General features: G+C 41.4%; 1 protein-coding gene across 6 annotated transcripts in view; it reads left to right on the top strand.

The window, feature by feature from the left end:
- The window catches only part of KIF13B (kinesin family member 13B), a 69792-nt gene that overhangs the window by 12079 nt on the left and 37229 nt on the right, over nucleotides 1-20484 (top strand). For all 6 annotated transcript variants that reach the window (XM_085057159.1, XM_085057160.1, XM_085057161.1 and 3 more), the window contains exons 9-22: nucleotides 3276-3386; nucleotides 6448-6582; nucleotides 8609-8739; nucleotides 9788-9874; nucleotides 10503-10693; nucleotides 11279-11489; nucleotides 12852-13014; nucleotides 14019-14165; nucleotides 14584-14733; nucleotides 15375-15503; nucleotides 16748-16918; nucleotides 17981-18138; nucleotides 19142-19274; nucleotides 20237-20371. In XM_085057159.1, the coding sequence (XP_084913285.1) occupies nucleotides 3276-3386; nucleotides 6448-6582; nucleotides 8609-8739; nucleotides 9788-9874; nucleotides 10503-10693; nucleotides 11279-11489; nucleotides 12852-13014; nucleotides 14019-14165; nucleotides 14584-14733; nucleotides 15375-15503; nucleotides 16748-16918; nucleotides 17981-18138; nucleotides 19142-19274; nucleotides 20237-20371 (2052 nt within the window). The remainder of the gene's footprint in view (nucleotides 1-3275; nucleotides 3387-6447; nucleotides 6583-8608; nucleotides 8740-9787; nucleotides 9875-10502; nucleotides 10694-11278; nucleotides 11490-12851; nucleotides 13015-14018; nucleotides 14166-14583; nucleotides 14734-15374; nucleotides 15504-16747; nucleotides 16919-17980; nucleotides 18139-19141; nucleotides 19275-20236; nucleotides 20372-20484) is intronic.

Below are 20484 nucleotides of genomic sequence, written 5' to 3' on the forward strand. Positions count from 1 at the left end.
GATTGTTGAGCATTTTTGATTTTGCTCTGTGGTGCACAGGACATGGAGACATGGATAGCTCCAGTGAAGGCTGGGTGGTTTCTAGGCACAGCTTTCCCAATGTATTTAAGAATTCACTGTGGCCACGTCCTGTGAGAAATGAATTCAGCTAAATAAAGTTTTCTTGCCTGTTTCTAGCTGCTGAATCTCTTACAGGCACTAGGCAAACTCTCTCTACAGCTCCCTGAAAGGAGGTTGTAGCCAGGTGGGGCTCAGTCTCTTCTCCCAGGCAACAGCAACAGGATGAGAGGACACAGCCTTACAGTGCACCAGGGGAAATTCAGGCTGAACATTATGAAAAAAATTATTTACAGAGTCATTAGCCACTGGAATGGGCTGCCCAGGGAGGTGGTGGAGTCACCATCCCTGGAGGTGTTTGAAAACAGACTGGATGTGGCACTCAGTGCCATGGTTTAGTGACCCAATGATCTCCAGGGTCTTTTCCAACCTATTCTGTGATTGCTTCCACAGTGAAATTTTAAGAGAAACGCAGTCTAAATGTCAGATGAAGGCCAAGAATTAGTGTAATTCTGACTTCTGTTCCCAAAGGGGCCAAAGCAATGGTGATGTAATCCGTCTGGTTTGCAGTTCAGAAAAATTATGATTACAGCATTTGCATCATGAGGTATGCAGGGAATGTTGGCTCTGATATCACAAATGACTGGTGAATTTTGCACTCTTCTCATTTGAGCTGCCTAGTATTCTAAGCATCCACTGTGTGTATATCAGCTTCTTTCAAGCTATCTCAAGGTAAATATAATAATATTAAATATCTAAAAATTCCTCTAAAATATCAACCACAGACTTAACAGTACTCTGAGAGTGGCAAGTAATCCCCATTTGTTTTATTTTTTTAGCATTACTCCCAAAATAATGGCAGCAGTCCAAAGTAATGAAGTAGTGTTTCCTAAGGATGAAATAATAAATATTTCCTTTCCCAAGTATTAAAATCCCACCCTAGTTGTCATCCCAGTGGCATTGACAAAGAGCAGGGAAAAACCAGAGCAATTTGCTGTTAAGAGGCTGCACAGTAAAGGTCAAACCCCACATTTCACAGCCTTGTGCTCCTTTCAGTTCATTACATTTGTTGCCCATCTAATTGTTCTTACAGAAATGTGCATAAATAACTTCCTGAAATGAACAAAAGCACTGACTCATTATGACAAGTTACATTTTCAAAGCTCATTTCCAGATATAGAAGTTGCCAAGTTGTGGGTTTGGAGGTTTTTTTACCTTTTGGTGTCAGTGTCCTTTTCTCTCCCAAGCAGCCAGAACAGATCTTGACAGTTGACTTTCCCCATCACAGAGTATGGAATTATCCTCTTTTCCCCTTTTCTTTTTTAATCCATGCATTTTAATTTTTTGTTGTTGTTCAAATTAACCTCCAATTAACATAATGTTTTAATTTGTCTGTGCCAAGACCACCAGCTTGTCCTTCCTGGGCTGGGAATTCAGCAGAGGAGCAGCCTATGGGTCTAGAATCAGGTTTCCCCCATTTCTTTGGGTTTTTTTTGGGCATTGCAGAGAGTGAGGAGAGTTACCCAGGTCATTGTACTGCTGAAATGTGTGAAAATGTTCCCTGATTGTCCAAATAAATGGACAAATTAAACCTTGAGAGTATCTGGGCTTCATCATTCTGTCCTGCTCTGTAATGCCCAGCCCTTTGCACTGATTATGTTTTTTCTGGCCTAATGAATTTTTGTTTGGGAAATTGCCTTGGCTTCCTGTGTGGAATTTGTGGAATCATGGAGTGGTTTTGGGTTGGGAAGGACCTTAAATCTCATCAGTGCCACCCCCTGCCATGGGCAGGGACACCTTCCACTATCCCAGGTTGCTCCAAGTCCTGTTCAGCCTGGCTTTGGACACTTCTAGGGATTCTATTCCAGGGCCTCACCACCCTCAAAGCCAACAATTCCTTCCCAAAATCCTATCCATCCCTGCCCTCTGGCAATGGGAAGCCATTCCCCCTTGTCCAAAGTCCTCCCTTTTACCCCATATTTAGGTATTTAAAGCAGAAAAAGCCCACACAGGACACATCAGCTGACAGTTCCTAGACTGTTGTGTCTTGAGGCAGAGGAAACTCATGTCTTAAAACAGGATTTTCCAACCCTGGCACTTGCTCCTTTTCTTGAACCAGCAGCAGTGTAATGAGGCCACTCTTTGATCTGCATTCCTGTGAGGAGTTTTGGGTTTTGTGGGAAGGGAATGTCTGGTGGAGAATGATGCTCCCATTGTTTAATTGGCATTGCATAAATGCCAACCAGCCAAACCCATTTTCCTCGTTAGCAGCCATGAAATAATGACATAAGGAAGTCCACAGGCTTTTTTCATCAAGGTAGTAGAAGAGGAAATGCCAGTACAGAGATGCATGTAAATATATGTAGAATAAAAATCATGGAATAGTTTGGGTTGGAAGGGACCTTTTAAAGTACGTCTGGACCAACCTTGCCATGGGACACCTTCCACTAGCCCAGGTTGCTCCAAGCCCCATCCAGCCTGGCCTTGGACACTTCCAGGGATGGGGAATGCTGATATCCTGTCAATTTTTGGGGTGTCTGATGTGTAACCATGGGGGTATCTTCTTATTCTTAAGTTAGTCCTTGTTTGGAACGTGGGCCTTTGAATATTTCACAAGACAAAACTGGAACAAATTAGCAAGAAGATTGAATTTCAGTGTCCAGAAGCATATTGTAAAACTTCTTTTGATACTCACACTCGCAAACTGCATGTAGAAATGCAGAGGTGAATAACCAGAACACCTGGATTTTTACCTATAGAAAAAACATTGCACACATCAGGCCATATAAAAATGAACGATATTTGGTGGTTACTGAGATGTGAGGTGTCATTTTGAGGGTTTGACAGCTGAGGGGACATAGCCAGAGCAGCAGGATCCTTAAAAATAAAACTAGTTTTGATAGGAGCCACTTGGGATGGAGAAATAAGATTAGTTTCTGTGTGAGTATCTTTGTGCAAATCTGCCAGTATCCTGTAATTGCTTTGTGTTGAACTACATAAACCCCACGTTAACATCTGTACTTCAGACTAATTAAAAGAACTTTTTGGTGGATTCTGCTTTTGCAATGTGAATTTTTAAGACCCCTTTACTTACTGCTAAGCGTGCCTTGCAAAATGAATCATGTTGCCTTTATTCCCCCATCTGTGTGGCTGCAAAGGGAATAAAAGCCCACAAAGCACAACAAGCTTTCTTGTTTCGTTTGCTTTTATTCCTGCAGGCTATGAAATCACCAGAATTAAAAGAACGGTTGGAGGAATCAGAAAAGTTGATTCAGGAGATGACCGTGACCTGGGAAGAAAAATTACGGAAAACTGAGGAGATAGCTCAGGTTTGCTGCTTTCTTTCCTCCTCCCTGCCCCCACTTTTTATGAAAAATAGGTTTGTTTTCTTTGTCTGTCAGTTCGTAGAGGTTGTCTGAGTCTCTCCCCACATTTATGGGTAAGTAGGTCAAGCTTGCTGCCCTTTTGAAAAGCTTCACTTAATTCCTGTGATAGATGGGTGCCTCCCAGATTACCACTCCAGTGACAATAATAAATTGTCACTGTATGCAAATGGAGAAGTTATTTTAAAAAAAATAGTAATCCACGGATGAGAGGATTACAGGGGTTTTTATATTCTTCAGGCAGTAAAATGGTTTGTGATGAGGAATAGGAGCACTGAGAGCATTCAGTGCAAGGTTATGGACTGAGTGCCTCGAAGCACCAAGCAAAGGGCATTCAGAATGATAAAAACCAGAGCTGTTCAGGATCTCTGTGTGTTTTAATACCTCCTGAACTGATATTTCAGGCCTCAGAACCTAACTGAAGATTATTACATCAGAAAAACGATGCAGGTCACCACGATCATTGCATGACACTCCTGGTCCTTCCCACACAAATGCTGATGGATATATTTGCAGAGGGGAGCTTTGGAGGGGGAGGACTGCTGGAAGGTGATGAATAGTGTGTAATAAATAAGGGGAGAACGGAGCCTCTGGGACAAAGCCCTCTTGTAGATGCCACAGTCAGAATAGACTCTGTTGACTTTGGTTTTAAAGATCCATTGTAAGAAGTGCTGCCTGGGACTAGGAGGGTTTCCTGCCTTTCAAGGCAATTCCTCCCTGGGTAAGGGTGAAAAATAATAAAATGAAAAATAATAATATTTAAAAAAATTCTGCTTTTATTCTGCACAGTAATTTGTAGGCATTGAGTGTGTGAGGTTGAAAAACTGGAGAGATGGGCTCAGCTCTCCTGACTAAATGTACCTTGATGTTTGCATGTTGCTCCTTTAGCTCCCTTCCTCTCTGTCCCTAAATTCCCAGCCTGGCTGGATGTCCAAGAGCCTTGAAAAAGGGATTTCTTTTTCTTCCCAGAGGAGGGATAAGAAGTGTTTGGAAACCTCTGTGTCACTGCCCTCTTCACCTGGACAGGGGAGAGAAGATGTAACTCAAGGTTCCTGGGTTGAGATAAGGACAGGGAGAGATCAATCACCAGTTCCTGTCACAGGCAAAACTGATTTGACTTGGGAAAATGAGTTTAATTTATTACCCATCAGATCAGAGCAGGGCAATGAAAAATAAAATCTAAATCTTCAAACACTTCCCTCCTCTTCTTTCTTCCCTGGCTCAACTTCATTCCCCAATTTTCCACCTCCTATCCCTAAGCAGGACAGGAGGATAGGGAAAGGGGAAAGGGGGCTGTGGTTTGCCAACCAATGCCAACCCAATCCCACAGAGTTAGGCAGGTCCAAGGCTGAAGACATTCCTCTCATGTCTCAAGTGATTTCATTTCTGACCAACATCTGTCTGTCAGATGGTGTCAGCATGGACAGGTAGGGTGGAGAGATGATTGTAAATCCTGGAGGGAAAGGATGATTCCTCACTAAGAGTGAGGACCATGGAAGAGACATCAATAAGAGTTCAAAGCCTTAAAGACCAGCCCCATCAACAGGCAATTTTTCACATTTTCAGGGAGTGTTTGACATACTTTTAATGTTTTTTTTTTTCAATGTTTAAGTTAATTAACATTAGGCCCTGAGAAAAAATGAACAGGAACTGCCTCGTTTTCTCTCAGTTAATCCTATGAGATTCACACTGTGGGCCAAGTTCTCCCTTCTCTCTTTTCTTTATCTCTGTAGATAATAAGGATTTTTGTGAACTTCAGAGCCTGGCACTGGTGATCAGAAGAGAGATCTTTGACATCACGCTGCAGTTTCTCCTCTGTTCTTTGTTTTCTCTCTCTCACACATGACTTTTCCTTACAAGGACATTATGTTGGGTTTGGAAGCACGTGGGGAGACAGGGAGCAGAAAATCAAGAGCAAGTTGTGCTATTCTTGGCAATTTTAATCTTGATTAGACCTGGTACAACTCCACTGCTGAGCACAGAATGATGCTGAATTTTGTGATATACTCAGTTATTAAATATAAAGCACACTGATAGGTAAAGATAAACATTCCAGGATTATTCCTGCATGATCTAATATGTTATTCTTTTAAAAGTCTCAGCAGCACAGGGAAAGGATTGTAGGTCTCTTGAATGTTTTTTTTTACTTCTTAGTTTCATCCTCTCCTCTTTCTGCTTCCCCCAGTAATCCTGTGAGAACCCTCCCATATTTATTTCCAATTTTTTTTTTTTTGCTGTTGTGGACAGTGAGTCTCACTCCAGTTTCTCTCTGATCCTGGGAACAATCCTCAACATTTCTATCCCAGTGGGGTTTTTTTTTTTGGTAGAAGAATCCCTTTCTGTTCCTAAGTCAGAAATGTTTAATGTTCCTCTTTCACTGCTCTGGTCTCACCCAAACACTTCCCTTTGAGAGATGTACATTTTTGCACAGTAATGCTTTGTTGGGCATTTCTATGAAGTCTTTTGACAAGAACAAAACACCATCCAAATCGCTGCTATTCTTGTTCAGCAGGAAGTGTTCTTTGCATTACTTAAATAGCAGGTTGCCAGTTTTTTGTCATTTTGATTGCTCTGGAACAAAGGACAGACATGGAGCTCGGCTTGGCAGGGATTTAACTTAACTTGTTGCTTTTTAGCTGGAAAGAGAGAATAAAGGGCTCTAGAGATGGCTTTGTGGTAGCGTTTTGCTGTTCCAGTGAGGTCATGGAGAAGCTCTGCAGTGCTGCAGGAGGCTGCTCTGGGCTGCTCTCATTTCCCACTGGGAATATGGGATTGTGTGGCACCAAAACTCAGAGCCCTCCAGGACCAGAGGGGCGAGGACAGGAGAAATCACAGATATCTGTGATCAAAACGTGGTAGAAATGAGGCTTTCGTGCCTCACCTGTTGCAGAAGGAAGATTTTCCTCTTCTAGAAGTATCAATCCATCGTTTTTGGCTGGTGGCTCTGGTGGATGGGAATGGATTTCCTGCATCAACCAGGTGAATTTTGATGGCTGCTCTCTTCCAGGAGCGGCAGAAACAGCTGGAAAGCCTCGGCATATCCCTGCAGTCTTCTGGAATCAAAGTTGGGGATAATAAGTGCTTCCTGGTGAATCTGAATGCAGATCCAGCTCTCAATGAACTCCTGGTGTACTATTTAAAGGTAAAAATATATCTTTATATATGCAAGTTTTTTTAATGTTAGAAGTGGGTCTCTAATTGATTTGGCAGAGGTGTACTTGGAGAGTTTTATAAAATTGTATATCTAAAACCACTAAAATTTATATGAGTACAATCTTTTTTTTCATATGTAATTCTCCATAGCAGAGGAAAAGTTTGGGGATTTGATGCTTTTGATGCTTTTGTTTGCATTTTTTTTTAAATAAATTTAGATGTATTCTTTTTGAGAAACTGTCTCCCATTTTGGGATGAGGGGGTTTTTTTTGTTGTTGATTGGGTTTTTTTGTGCCAACTTTCATGAGCTTTTTTTACCCAGAAAATTGTTTTATGTGAAGGTTGGGCGTATCAGGAGTCAGCTTCTCCATGTGGAGTCCAAATTCTGACTGCTGCCTTCAGTTCATGAAATGCACTTTTAATCCTCTTCGTGCAACTTAACAAGAGTGAAAAACAAGTTTTGTTCTGCCCTCAGCAGTTCTGATGTGCAGTCCCTGTTTCTGATATTAACCATCAAACACATGATGTGACTTTTGGGCTCTGTGCTGAAATATTTGGGCAGTTTATTGTGGTTTTTACAGACTGTAGATAGAGTACTCAGAAGGACAAACGAGGTACAAACATTTTAAAGTCACAGTTTGGAGTGCAAGCTCTAAAAATTTCTCACTGAACGCTGGTGGTTTGAGCTTCATATTAAATCATCCTCTTCCCTTTGAAGTGGGTTAGAAACTCTCAAAACAGCCACAAAATCAGCAATTAGGCTGAAAGGTGGTTTTGGTTTAGTCTCAGTCTTAGGAAATACATGATCCTCTTTTTCATCAGCCATCGTGGCTCTGCGATATCTCAATAAAAACAAGGAAAAGAACTTTTCCCATGTTAAATCTACTTAAAAAAAATCAAAAAGGAGAAAAAAGCTGAGGTTTTGGGAGAATCTTTCCCAGCCGAGTGTGACTTGGCTGTTAAGTCACTGACAGATACTGGGGCAGATCCCACTTCTCCCAGTGGTCACTGGAACAAAAACCAAGAGCAAAGCAAAGCCTTGGCCCATCAGTGCCAGCAGGAAAAGTCTCAGGTGGTTCTGTGTTGTTTTCCTTTTCCTCCTTGGGGTAGATTTTGTCTCCTTCAATTAGCCTTTGTTATTTTTTTAATAACTCAGATTCGTCTTGCTGCTGGGGAATTTCGGTGTAAAAATCCCCATGCTTTGAAATGATTTTGACAAAATTACTTGGAGCTGTTTTTCCTGAAATCCTGAGATTTAACACTTCTGTTTCTCAGAGAATTTTCCCATGTTCTTTTTGATGCTGAGCAGGATGTGCATCAGGTCCCTCAAGTACTGAAGAACAACCTGAACTGACCTTAAACCAATTTTCTGCCCCTCAAAAATTGCTTGGAGATGCCTAAAAAGAAGATTTCTGTCCCAAAAGAGGGATCCAGCCCTGGCAGTGGTGGAGTCTCCATCCCTGGAGGGATTTAAAAGCCATGTGGATGGTGGCACTTGGGGACATGGCTCACTGGTGGCCTTGGCAGTCCTGGGGGATGGTTGAATGGTATTAAAATGGTTTTTCTAGCCTCAGCAGTTCTGTGTGGGGTGATCCTTCATCTGCCAAATCCCCCATGCCTGGAGTACTCCAGGAATTTCCTGAGATGTTACTGACCTAGATGGAACCTCCATAACCACCATGGATCCACCACTGGGAACCTCCCTTCATCCCTGTTTGAAATCCTGTATTCCTTTGGCTTCTGCAGCATCTCAAACCACTGAATTCCTCAATTCAGTTATAAAAACCTCTTCATTTTTGGGTTTAACTGCTGCCTGTAAACCTTCCTGAGTGCTCCCTGCTTGTTATTGTAAGACAAAGCATTGATTTGCTTCTTTTTCCCTCTAAGGGAAGCACTGAACAGCTGTGAAATTTTGGGACCAGATGACCCAACACATCCACAAGGAGAAGGGGTGAATTAGACCCCAGTGAACCTTTGCAACCCTTTGTTAACATCCAAATTAATTTTTTCCCCAGGAGCACACGTTAATAGGCTCAGACAACTCTCAAGACATCCAGCTGTGTGGAATGGGAATTCTTCCTGAGCACTGCATCATAGACATCACCCCAGAAGGCCAAGTCATGCTGACCCCTCAAAAAAATACCAGGTAAAGGGATAAAATGCAGCCCCAGCTGCTTGATAATTGTCATTTTATCTAGTATTTTATGATTACTGGTGCACAAAGATGCTTGGAAAATAAACTTTTCTATCTGTTTTGAAGTAAGAAAAATTCCACTTCTTGTATCCCTGCTTTTACATTTTAATTGTCACCTGCCCCTCTGTCAACTCATGTTTCATTCCAGTGAGTTTTCTCTCAGAGAGGGTGTTTGTAGCCCAAATTTTCAAAGAGAAGATGAGTAAATTGCATGTGCTTTCAGCAAGTAGATACGCACTGATTTGCAGCTGTGCAGATGTAACTCTATCGAAATTTGAATTTATTTTCTAGGAAATCTGTTGATATGCAAAGAGCTGCTGAAGCATTTGTTGCTTTATTCAATTAAGTAGTACTACTTGAAGAGCAGCTGGCACATTCAAACTGATCACAAAATGACATGCAGTGTCAGCATCTCCAATAATTTATTGGTAATACACAAAATCCAAACTTTTCATGTTTACCCTGCTTTGTGGCTGATCCTGCTTGGAGCAGATTGGGCTGAGATTCCCTTCAAACTTGAGTTATCCTACAATCCTGTTTTCAAACTTAATCTGACTCTGAAGTAAAAGTAGTTTCTGATTATTTTAATTAGTGTCTTTAAGCTCTTTATATAGCAAAGGTGTCAATTGCCCTATTCAATTATTTCTATTTTGTGTTTGCATTTCAAAGCAGTGTGAAAGTACTTTTTTTCCTAGTGACTTTTCTTTTTTCAGGCCCCTCATTTTTAAGCTCTAATTTTACTCCCCAGACACATCTGTAGTAATAACTATCTAAATATACTGAATTTCTTGAGCTTAAGAGGTCAGAAGAAGCCGAATTTGAGGTGTGTATGGAGCAGCACTGAGTAGATCAGTGAATTTTCTGGGGATGTTTTGCCTGTTTGCAATCCATAAATCTCTTCTCCTGCCTTTATTTGTTCCAGTAATGATAGTAATGATTGGAAGGGGAAAAATTGAGCTTTATAGAGAAGCATTTGCTGCAGATTTTTGCCTTTTCACAGGACATTTGTGAATGGCTCTGCTGTCGTGTGTCCCATCCAGCTCCACCATGGAGACAGAATCCTGTGGGGAAACAACCACTTCTTCAGGTAACAAAAATCATGAAAGGAATTGTAGGTTGGCACCAACTTTGTGTTGGCTCAAGGGACCAGGAAAAATGGGGATTATAAAATAATGCTGATGTTGGGTTGGTTTTTGATGCTCAATGTCACAAGGTCACTGTGCTCTGTGTCCCCTGCAGTCCCAGCCATATCTGTGACCTTCCTGTGTCAGACAGCATCACTGGTAGATGTTTTCTGTGCTTTCAAACCCTCTGAAATACCTTCAAGATCAGTGGATTTGATAATCTAAAATTTCATTGCTTTCTTTTATGCTTAAAAGGAGAATTCACATTAAAAAGTGAGATATAATTTGATCCCTAAATTATTTGGATGTGGAATGACTAAAAAAAATTTCATGATTATTTAACTGTGTAATTGGTAGTATCAGGTATTTCATTATGAGAGTGTAGAATGGATGAATTAGTTTACCTTCTACTCCCATTTTGCCCTGAGGAAAACTACACCCACAGGAGATCAATAAAATTTGAAAGGAAATTTCAAAGGAAACTCTACCGATTTTTGAGAGCCTACTGAATTTTAACAATATCTTAAAGCAACCCCATGTTTCAGAGCTGAGTCATTCATAACTCTTAAAAAATTCTCCTCTTCTCTAAAGGCTGAATTTGCCAAAGAAGAAAAAGAAGGCAGATCACGAGGATGAGGAGAAAGACAACTCCATGAAGTGCAGCAACAGTGTGGAGCAGCTGGACGTCGATGGAGACAATTCCAGTGAAGTGTCCAGCGAGATTAACTTCAGCTATGAATATGCCCAGATGGAAGTCACCATGAAGGCTCTTGGGAGCAATGGTAAGGAGCAGCAGAAATTATTGGGAATATGCATAGAACGTGAGGATACAGCACAGACTTTTTCCCTTCTGACTTCCTGGTGGAGAATTTTTCTTGTGAATGACTCATCTTGTACTTGAGGAGGGAAAAATAACCATGGCAGACTGTTTGGTTTGGCAGTTCTTGCTGAGGGGAAAGCCAGACCTGGAATGCTGGTGGAACTGCAGTCTCAAATCAAAGCGTTTTCACTTGGCTGTTTATTTTTCTTGTGTTTTGTCTCACTCAGGCATTAACTGGAGTGATTTCTGTCTCTGAAACCATGTTTTTGAGTTTTTGTGGTCACATGTAGCTGTCCCAGAATGACATTTTGGGAAATAGGAGGACTTTTTTTTTTTTCCAGCTTGGGTTTTCCCTTTTCTTAATACTCTTAAATTATCTGCCCTGTAAATGTTTATTTTGCTCCAGAACTCAGCAGCACTTTTTAAACACACACTGCAACAAAACCAGAGTCTTTTTACCTGATAACTGTGGTCACATCACGCATCCAGGATGCTCCTCCATGTGGATTTCACTTTCTTTAGCACTTTCTTTATTTCCAAACTCCAGACCCGATGCAGTCAATCCTGCAGAGCCTGGAGCAGCAGCACGAGGAGGAGAAGAGGTCAGCTCTGGAGAGGCAGAGGCTGATGTATGAACACGAGCTGGAGCAGCTGCGGCGCCGCCTCTCGCCCGAGAAGCAGCATTTCCGCAGCATGGACAGGTTCTCCTTCCACTCCCCCAGCGCCCAGCAGCGCCTCAGGCAGTGGGCAGAGGAGAGGTGAGGAACCTTCTGTGACCATCATGGGGTTCAGTTAAAGTTCTGCAGTGGATTTGGTGAGGTTTTGGTTGTGTTGGGAAGCTCTGGTGGATTTCTGGGAGGACTCGTGGCCGAAATGTTTGATGAGAATCATGGAATGATAGAACAGGTTGAGTTGGAAGGAACCTCCAAGCTCATCCAGTCCAACCCCCTGCCATGGGGAGAACATTTCCACTATCCCAGGCTGATCCAAGCCCCATCCAACCTGGACTTGAACACCTCCAGAATAACCAGACCTAAAATGGTAGAAAACATGAGAAATAATGAATTGCTGCTTTGTTATTTAGAAGCTCTATCCTGCTCAGCAACAAATTTAACTAAAGATGAGGTGATTGGATCAAATACTGAGGCTCCTGTATGAGTTTGTTGTTCTGTGGATCATGACTCAGCTGCTGGGAGGTTGTGTTTCCTCTTGACTCAGAACCAGCTGTCTGACCTGGGCAGGTCCTGGCAACCAGAAGAGTGCAAATAAAAAAGGGAGTAAGACGATGATGCAAAGAATTTTAATCCAGAGCATTGCAAAAACCATTTAATAACCACAGAAGGGTCACTGTCCTCTCTGCCTCTTCCTGGGTGATGGCACTGAGGTTATTTACTTCAGCACCTAAATGATATTTTCCTCAATTGCTGTTAAAAAGAGCAGCTGCAGGAGGAAGGTGAAATCCTTAAGAAATGAGTGTGGTGAAGACATTATCATGAAAAATAGAAATGGGAATGGGAATAGGAATGGGGATAGGATAGGATAGGATAGGATAGGATAGAATAGAATAGAATAGAATAGAATAGAATAGAATAGATGGCTGGAGAAGCAACTTAGGAAGTAAAAAATACTTGAGACAGCCTGACAAGGTGGTAGCTGTGTCCCTGGGATATTTTGTGGCACCAGATTCCTGGGCTGCACCACTGACACTCTCTCTCACACTTGCCAGGAAGCAAGTGGGTCATGTCTGAATAAACCTTTTCTCTGTAACATGGAACATCCACATCTATGGTGGGAGAACTCTGGAATGAGCCACACAATAGCTGCCTGTTCAGCAGATGTGTGGAGAAATCCAAAGTTCCAAAGCCAGCAGCATCCTCATTTTCATACTGCTAAATTCCTACAGATAATTTTTTTTCTTCTTGGAAAAATGTAATTTCATTCACCTGATTTTTGTGTTAAAAATGATAAAATTATTTGTGTGGGAATGGGTCTGAAAGCCCTTCCAGTTCCACCCCCTGCCATATGCAGGGACACCTTCCACCATCCCAGCTTTTGTTTCGATTTCAGTACATAAACCTCACGATTTTTCCTGTCCTCCCTTCCCAATCCCCTTCCTTCAGAGAAGAAATGCTGACCCACAGCCTGAGGAAACTGCGAGAGCAGATTGTGAAAGCCAATCTGTACGTGAGAGAAGCCAATTTCATCGGAGAGGAGCTGGACAAGAGGACAGAGTACAAAGTGACCCTGCAGATCCCAGCTTCAAGCCTTAATGCCAACAGCAAGGTACAGTCACCCTGACTGAATTAAATGGCTTTTCAGTAAGATTGTCCCTCAGTGTTCAGATTTCTTTGATTCTGACTGTAATGGTTGGGGTAGTTTTCCAGTCCACTCATGTGCATTAAATATGTCTCTGCTCCATCCTAATCTTACCTTAAACCATGAAAATCCTATAATGTCCCATAAACAATCAATGTTTTGGTGCAAGACCTTTCCCCTGGTGTTGAAATTCACACTTCCTGCTGTTGCAGAGTGACAAAGTCTCTGCAGGCTGGGTAACATCTATTTCAAGTATTTACCACCCCTCTGTGGACATTTGACTTTACATCATCCCAGTGAGCTGCGAAAACTCTGCCATCCCCATTGTGGAGGGAGGAGCTGGAACAGAGAGGATTTGGATTATTTGTTCCCAGGCATCTCAGAAATTTTGGAAGGAGGGAGCTGAACTCACACTTCCACGTCTCAGGCTGGCTACCTAAGCTGGTGTTAGTTCTGTCCTTGAAGCCAGCTCAGAATTTTGGTGACACTCACACTGTCCTTTTTACAGAGGATGGATTTTATTCCAGAATTATAATTTTTATCAGTTGTTTCAGAAGTTTTTCTCAGTCTTCTGGGGAAGACACATCCAGAAACAGGAAGATAAAGGGGGTTAAGTGTCTGCACTGGTTGAAAGTTGCAGGCAATAGTAATTTTAGCTGGAACTCCAGGCTTGCTGTAACATGAGGATATTTGTGAAATGCTTAAATGTTCCCATTTCTAACACTTATGCAAGGTGAAAATCCACGGAAACCAGTGCCTGTGGCTGTGTTTTGACTTCCCAGTTAAACTGAACACCAACACACTGTGACAGCTGAACTCAGAGTCTGTCACGCCTGGATTTGGCTGCTCAAGCCGGAATAAAAAAAAGAGACTTTTTTCCAAAGATATTCTCAAGTTTGTGTTAGTTTGAAACTCTTTTTTCACTGTTGTGACACGAATTCCTTCTTGCTATTCCATTCATTGTTTCACAGAGAGGTGCAATTCTCAGTGAGCCTGCTATCCAGGTGAGGAGGAAAGGGAAAGGCAAACAGATCTGGTCACTGGAAAAACTGGAAAATCGACTGGTGGATATGAGGGATCTTTACCAGGAGTGGAAAGACTGTGAGGAAGACAATCCAGTAAGTAAAAAGTACCCCAGTGATTGCATTCCTGTTACGTTTTCAGGAGGATTGTTGGGTGGAGGTGGGGAGGGAATATGCAGAGAGCTGAGTTTTCCTGAGGTTTTGCTTTTCCTGGTGCTGAACTGATCCTCAGCATTTCATTAACCCTTATCTTGACACTCTGATCCCTGTTTGCATGCATAGTTTGCTGAGGGAATGGAGCACAGAATAGGTAACAAAACAGCAGCTGATGTTCAGGAATCTGACAAACTTAAGGAGAACTTGCTGAGACAGGCTTCATCCAAAGTAAAATTCATTCCCATTCTTCTTGAGATCTAATCTGGCCTCTTGCTTGAGTCCCTTTTTCTTTCACTTTGTGCACCTTGAGAAGTGTTTCCTGGAAGGTTTGGCTTCCTGACTCTGAATTTTCTTGCAGGTGATGAGAGCTTATTTCAGGAGAGCTGATCCCTTCTACGACGAGCAGGAAAACCACAGCCTTATTGGAGTAGCCAATGTTTTCCTTGAGTGCCTGTTCTATGATGTGAAGCTTCAATATGCTGTTCCAATCATCAATCAGAAGGGAGAGGTTTGGCATTCTTAAGAATCTGTCCTCACTCAACTGCTTAATTACAGCCTGTGGGTCTAATTACCAGGACAGAGTAGCTAATTTCCAGTTTTGTGTGCACAAGTTCTTTGCTAACAATGTGGAATTGTGCAAGTCTCAGGATATTTTACTGGAGTTTTCAGGCAACTCTGAATCCCAGCATGGTGATTGTGAAAGGAGAAACCTTTCTCAAACCTGAGCACTTTTCTGAGGGAAATAGCCCAAAATAAGTGCTTAAGATGAGCTACAGCTCCACAGTTTCACTGATTGCCATGAAGAAAAATAGTTCTTAAATATATTCTGTAAGAACAACTTCAAAGGCAGCAGAGCACACCAGGCAGCATTCTCCATGCTCTGCATCGAGTGTGCACTTTGCAGACTCTCTAGGGACTGCTTTGAGGGTGAGATTGTTCCCAAAGCCACCCCAGTGGTTGATTTCTTCATGGTTTTTGCAATAAAGGCTCTTTGATTTTTGCTCCGAAGCATTCTTCATGTGGTGCAACAAATACAGAGTGCAGGAGCAATGCAAAAAGGAATAAAATGTTGGCTGCTTTCAGACTGGGAGGGGATGAACCTGGCACTGTTTGCTGGCACACAACTAATTCTGGCTCCTGTCCTGCCAGGTTTCAGGTCGTCTCCACGTGGAAGTTGTTCGAGTGAGTGGGGAGATCGATGAGAGGCTGGTGGGAGGTGAGGACAGTCCTGACTATTCAACTGAAAATGACATCCAGGAGAGAAAACTCGTCTGCAGGGTGAGTTCCAGATGTGTCCCAACCTCGGAGCAACCTTTCCTCTTCCAGTCCTGACTCATAGAGGAATCTTTGGCTTCTGGATGGTGTCTCTTTGTAACCTCATATTGTTTCTGGAATGGCTGAAATAATGCAAGATAATTAGAAGGGATTTGTTCCTTTCATTAACTGTATTTATATGCTAAAGGCACACCCCGGGAAGTTTATTGGAGTTTTGGAAGCCAAAAATCTGTGTGCTAGGATTGGCTCTTCAATATCTATTCAAAACGAGTCACAGAATCTGATAAATTCCTGTTGTTCTATCTATCGTTCTGTCTCAATATTTCTTTCTCTCCATATTTCTTTCTCTCCCTCAATATTTCTTTTTCTCCCAGTATTTCTTTCTCTAAATATTATGTATTTTGTACAATATGTGCAGTGTGTTTGTTACTGTTTTTAGCAATAAAAAGAAAACCAGTAGGAAGTATTTACTAGCAGTTTTGTGTTGTAATAAAACTATAAGCTACAGGTAAGAAAAGGGAGAGGCAAAAAATATTAGAGGGCGTGGTCCCCAGCCTTGCTGAGTTCTGGACAATATGAACAATTTGGGAGAAATTGTGCTTTTTTTCCCCACTTTTTCTCCTATCCTGTAGAGCTCCATGTGCTTACTAGCAGGATGGGGCATTTTGGCAAAAAACATTCCTGCCACATCTTGAGGATCTTACTGTAGTAAAATCCTTGGTCTTAATTTGACAGATGAAGAATAAAAGTTTGTTAAATATATGGTAAATATGATGACTTTCTTTAGATCAGAATGACAATTCACAACATTTTTTCCTATTTGGCCCTGATTTTGAAAAAGGCTCTTTTTGCATTCTTGAGGTTGATTTGGGGCTGTTTCCAGCAGCACAGAGGAAGGACAAGTAGTAAACCAATAATTTTTGGAGAATAAAGGAGCCAGCATGAGATTTTTGTTGTATTCCTCTTCAATTGCAATGGTTTTGGTGCATTTCAGCATTAAAAATGAGCAAAATGTTACTGCCAGGAAATATGAGCCTGGTGACATCTAGTGACTGTGCTCAGCTGCTGCACTCCAAAAATTGTCTCCAATGAGTATCAGTGCAAAAATTTTATTTTCTAAATTGTTTTTAGTTTGCTCCTCTTTTTTTTTTTTTTGTTATCCTTTGCAGTGGAACATTTTTCTACATGTTTTTAATTCCATGCCTGATGAATAAGTGCTTTTCATTTCTTTCTCACCTCCTTTCTAGATTAAAATCCTTCAAGCCACAGGTTTGCCCCAACATCTGTCCAACTTCGTGTTCTGCAAATACACATTCTGGGATCAAGTGGAGCCAGTTATTGTTGCACCTGAGGTGGATCCTTCCCAATCTTCTGTCAGCAAGGAGCCACGCTGCATGGTTGTCTTTGACCACTGCAATGTAATCTATTTTTCTCTTTTATTAATTAAACTTAATTGTATTAATTAATTAATTACTGTCTGTAAGGCAGACAGAAAAAAAAACCAAACAGGTTTAGGCTTGTTTAGCAGTTTTGATTGCCTTTTTGCTCATATTATAATATTTCATTATGCCCTAATACAATTTCTAACGATGCCCTAATACCATTTCTTGATGCCCTAATAACCATTTCTAATTTTCATGATGCTGATACCCCAATACCATTTTTAATAAGAGCTTGAATTATCTTCTGAGTCCATTTAAGTTTGATTCCTCTACATTGTTCACCTGTAGAAAATCACTGGAAGTGAAGTGGGTTAATAAAGGAAAACATCAGTTCATCAGAGAAACTTTAATATTAGAGTTTATCCACAGTAAAATTCACTGTGGATGAGGAATATTTATCTGAGGATATTTGATGTCAGTGACTGAGCTGCTCACTCTGCACTCTGATGAAATGGAGAGAAATATCCCAGTTTTATCCTGCTGTAGATGTTGAAGTTGGGTTGTTAGAAGTTAGAAGAGACTATTTAGGACAGAATATTTCTTCCCACACTGGTTTTGGAGCAGCTGAGTGGAGACATCTCTAATAGGAACATCTAAAGTGAGCTTGGATAAATCCCAGCCAAATCACCCCAGTTCTCATCGTGTTCTATCATTTCTCATTACCCTGAGCAATTTATTCCTCTTCCCATTTGTGAAATAGATGTAACACCTTCTGATGAGTTTTGATATTCTGATTCTGAACACTGTATGCTTTGATTTTTTTTCCTGAGCAGTTGGCTCAGGGCTTGCAACAGCCTGTGGTCATTTTTCAGCTCCTTACAGACTTTAATCTTTAGAAAATCACACTCCTTTGACTTGCCTCCTGATTTTACAAACTGAGGCAACACTTCCTTCCCCCTGGATTGTGTCTTGGGCACCAGGGGAATTTACTAAATGCTTTGATTAAAGTCAAAACAGCAAAATCTCCCAGCCTGAGTCGTGTATTATCTCAATATATAAATATTGAGTCACAATTACCAAGTGATTTGTCCCTTCCAGGAGGTTTCTGTCAATATTTCTGAGGACTTCATGGAACATCTTTACGATGGTGCTTTGGCCATTGAAGTTTATGGGCACAAGCAGAGTGGTGACCGCAAAAACCCAGCCCTGTGGGATTTGGGAATAATTCAAGCCAAAACACGAAGCCTTCGTGACAGGTGAGTATGGAAAATACATCCTTATGTAGGAGTTGTGGGAAAATGACTGTCTGGGATGCCCAGTTTTGAAGCAGGTTTGGAGTAAGGAGTCAAATTTTGGACTGAAGCCCACCAGATGACACCAATTCATTCCTAGCCATGAAATGCCATCCCTGTAATTCTTCCACTGGGAGAATTCTTCCACTATGTTGCTTGTTACCTCAATTTGGAATAAATATGCAGCAATATGGTAATTCAGACTGAAGGGGGGTGTTGTTTGTTTGCTGGCAGCATTTGTTGTCCCCAAAGTAATCTTATAGCAGCGTTTTCTTAAATGTGAGTTGTTTTGCCTCTTCAATTAGAAGGCAGCTCTGCATCTTAATTTATTGGCAGTTATTTCTCTTTTTACTTCCAGCTCATGATGAGTATTAAGCTGCATATAGGGAAATTTAAAACAAAAGTCAGGGAAATGTGGCAAAGAGGAAAAGGATGCTCTAAAATAGTGAATTATGTTTGATAGCTGAGTAGTGAGCACCTCTGTCCATTTTAATTTTGAAGTTCCACAGAAGTGACTATTTCTTATTAAGCTCTAGGAAGAATTGAAAAGAAGGCAGTGATATGATGAAGGTCACGAAAGTGCTCTGAATCTGGAGAGCTTGTGAGACAATGTCATACTTCATTCTTCTGTCTTCCATCTCAATCTGATTGCCCTGACAACGCTGGGCTGCTGTGGCAGGAGTTCAGACCAGAGCTTAAATGTGGAATTGGGGCTTGTACTGGAGTCAGGAAATGGCTTATTTCTGATGTTTGACTAAAATTTTAGTTAAATTTAGTCAGGAAAATGTAGAAGCACTGCACAAATGATAACCCCATGTGCTCACAAATGATGCATTTATTGCAGTGGTTGTTGCTGCTTCAATCCACAATCTGAGCTCAGTGTTTTGATGTTTTAATTCCTTTTCCTTTGGGGGAAAAAACCCCAACCAAACAAAATAAACAGCCCAATATTTGATCTGTTTTGCAGGTGGAGTGAGGTGACTCGCAAAGTGGAGCTCTGGGTTCAGATCCTGGAGCTGAATGAGAATGGAGAATATTGCCCAGTCGAGGTCACCCCAGCCAAGGACGTCAGCACAGGAGGGATCTTCCAACTCAGGCAGGTGAGGAGCTGGAGGAATCCTGCAGCATTCTCAGCAGGTGGGAAGCTGAGAAGCTTTTCTCTGGATGGCCAAGGTGTCCAAGGAAGTGTCGAATTTAGGTACAAAATGTGATGTTTTGTCCCTCCCAGGGAGACAGAGCAAAACTCAGCTTAAAGGTGATCCAAGACTTCCCTGTGCCCTTTTTGCTCTGTCCTGTGCCAGCAGCTGGCAGAAGGGACATCAATCTCCACTGAACTTCATGATTTTTTTAAAGAGGTCCAGAATTTCCCTTTATTTGATCCTTGCAGCCAAGCACTCCTTTGTTGTGTGAATTCTACCTGCATTAAATTGTTAATGCTTAACTGAATACTCACTTTTTAAATGGTAAGCTGTTGATAAGCTTCTGCCCAAAGAACATGAAAAAAGTTAAAGTTAGATACAGTAAAAGTTGGATACAGGCTGCTCCTCTGATCTTACTAACTTCATTTTTATTTTTTTTTCCTTATGGTTTTACTAAACTCTGCTGCACTGGTGCCATCAAAGGGTCAGAATTTTCAGCCAAGGAGAGCAGAGTCAGGAAAAGTTCACTGAAATTCCAGTTGCTCACCAAATTAGATTGTTGGCTCTCCTCTTTTGTAGGTGGGGAGAAGATCCTGTTTTCCACCTTCAGAAGTATTAAAATGAAAATCCTTTAAGTGTGTGTTTGAAAACCCTCCAGAGGAGTAAACTTGGGAATTGCTGGATGCTGAACTTTTATTTTTCTCTGTAAATAGATAAATCCTGTAAACATGATTTGCAGGAATGGGAAGGGGATTTCTTGAACACTGGGTCATTGGAATTGCACTACTTTGTTCTTCCCAAAAATATAATATTCCTTTCCAACAGCTGCCAGTAGAGGTCTCTCTGGAATTAAACTTTCAGCACTTTATATTCTTTTTTTTTTTTTTTTTTAAACAAGCATTTCAAATTGTTCTTTTGGACAGGGGCAATCTCGACGGATCCAGGTTGAAGTGAGATCTGTGCAGGAATCTGGGACTTTGCCCCTGATGGAGGAATCCATATTATCTGTTGGCATTGGCTGTGTTCAAATCAAACATGTCAAGTCACCAAATTATCAGGTAAAACTCTGAATATTTACTGTCAGGAGATTCCAAAAGCTGGAAAGCGTAAAGGATGTTGCAGTTGGAGCCAACTCTGTGCATTTCAAGTCTTAGTGTGGTTTTGGGGATAT

This window comes from Lichenostomus cassidix, chromosome 3, assembly GCF_008360975.1.
Source record: "Lichenostomus cassidix isolate B80296 chromosome 3, HeHo_3.0, whole genome shotgun sequence".
Taxonomy (NCBI): Eukaryota; Metazoa; Chordata; class Aves; order Passeriformes; family Meliphagidae; genus Lichenostomus; species Lichenostomus cassidix.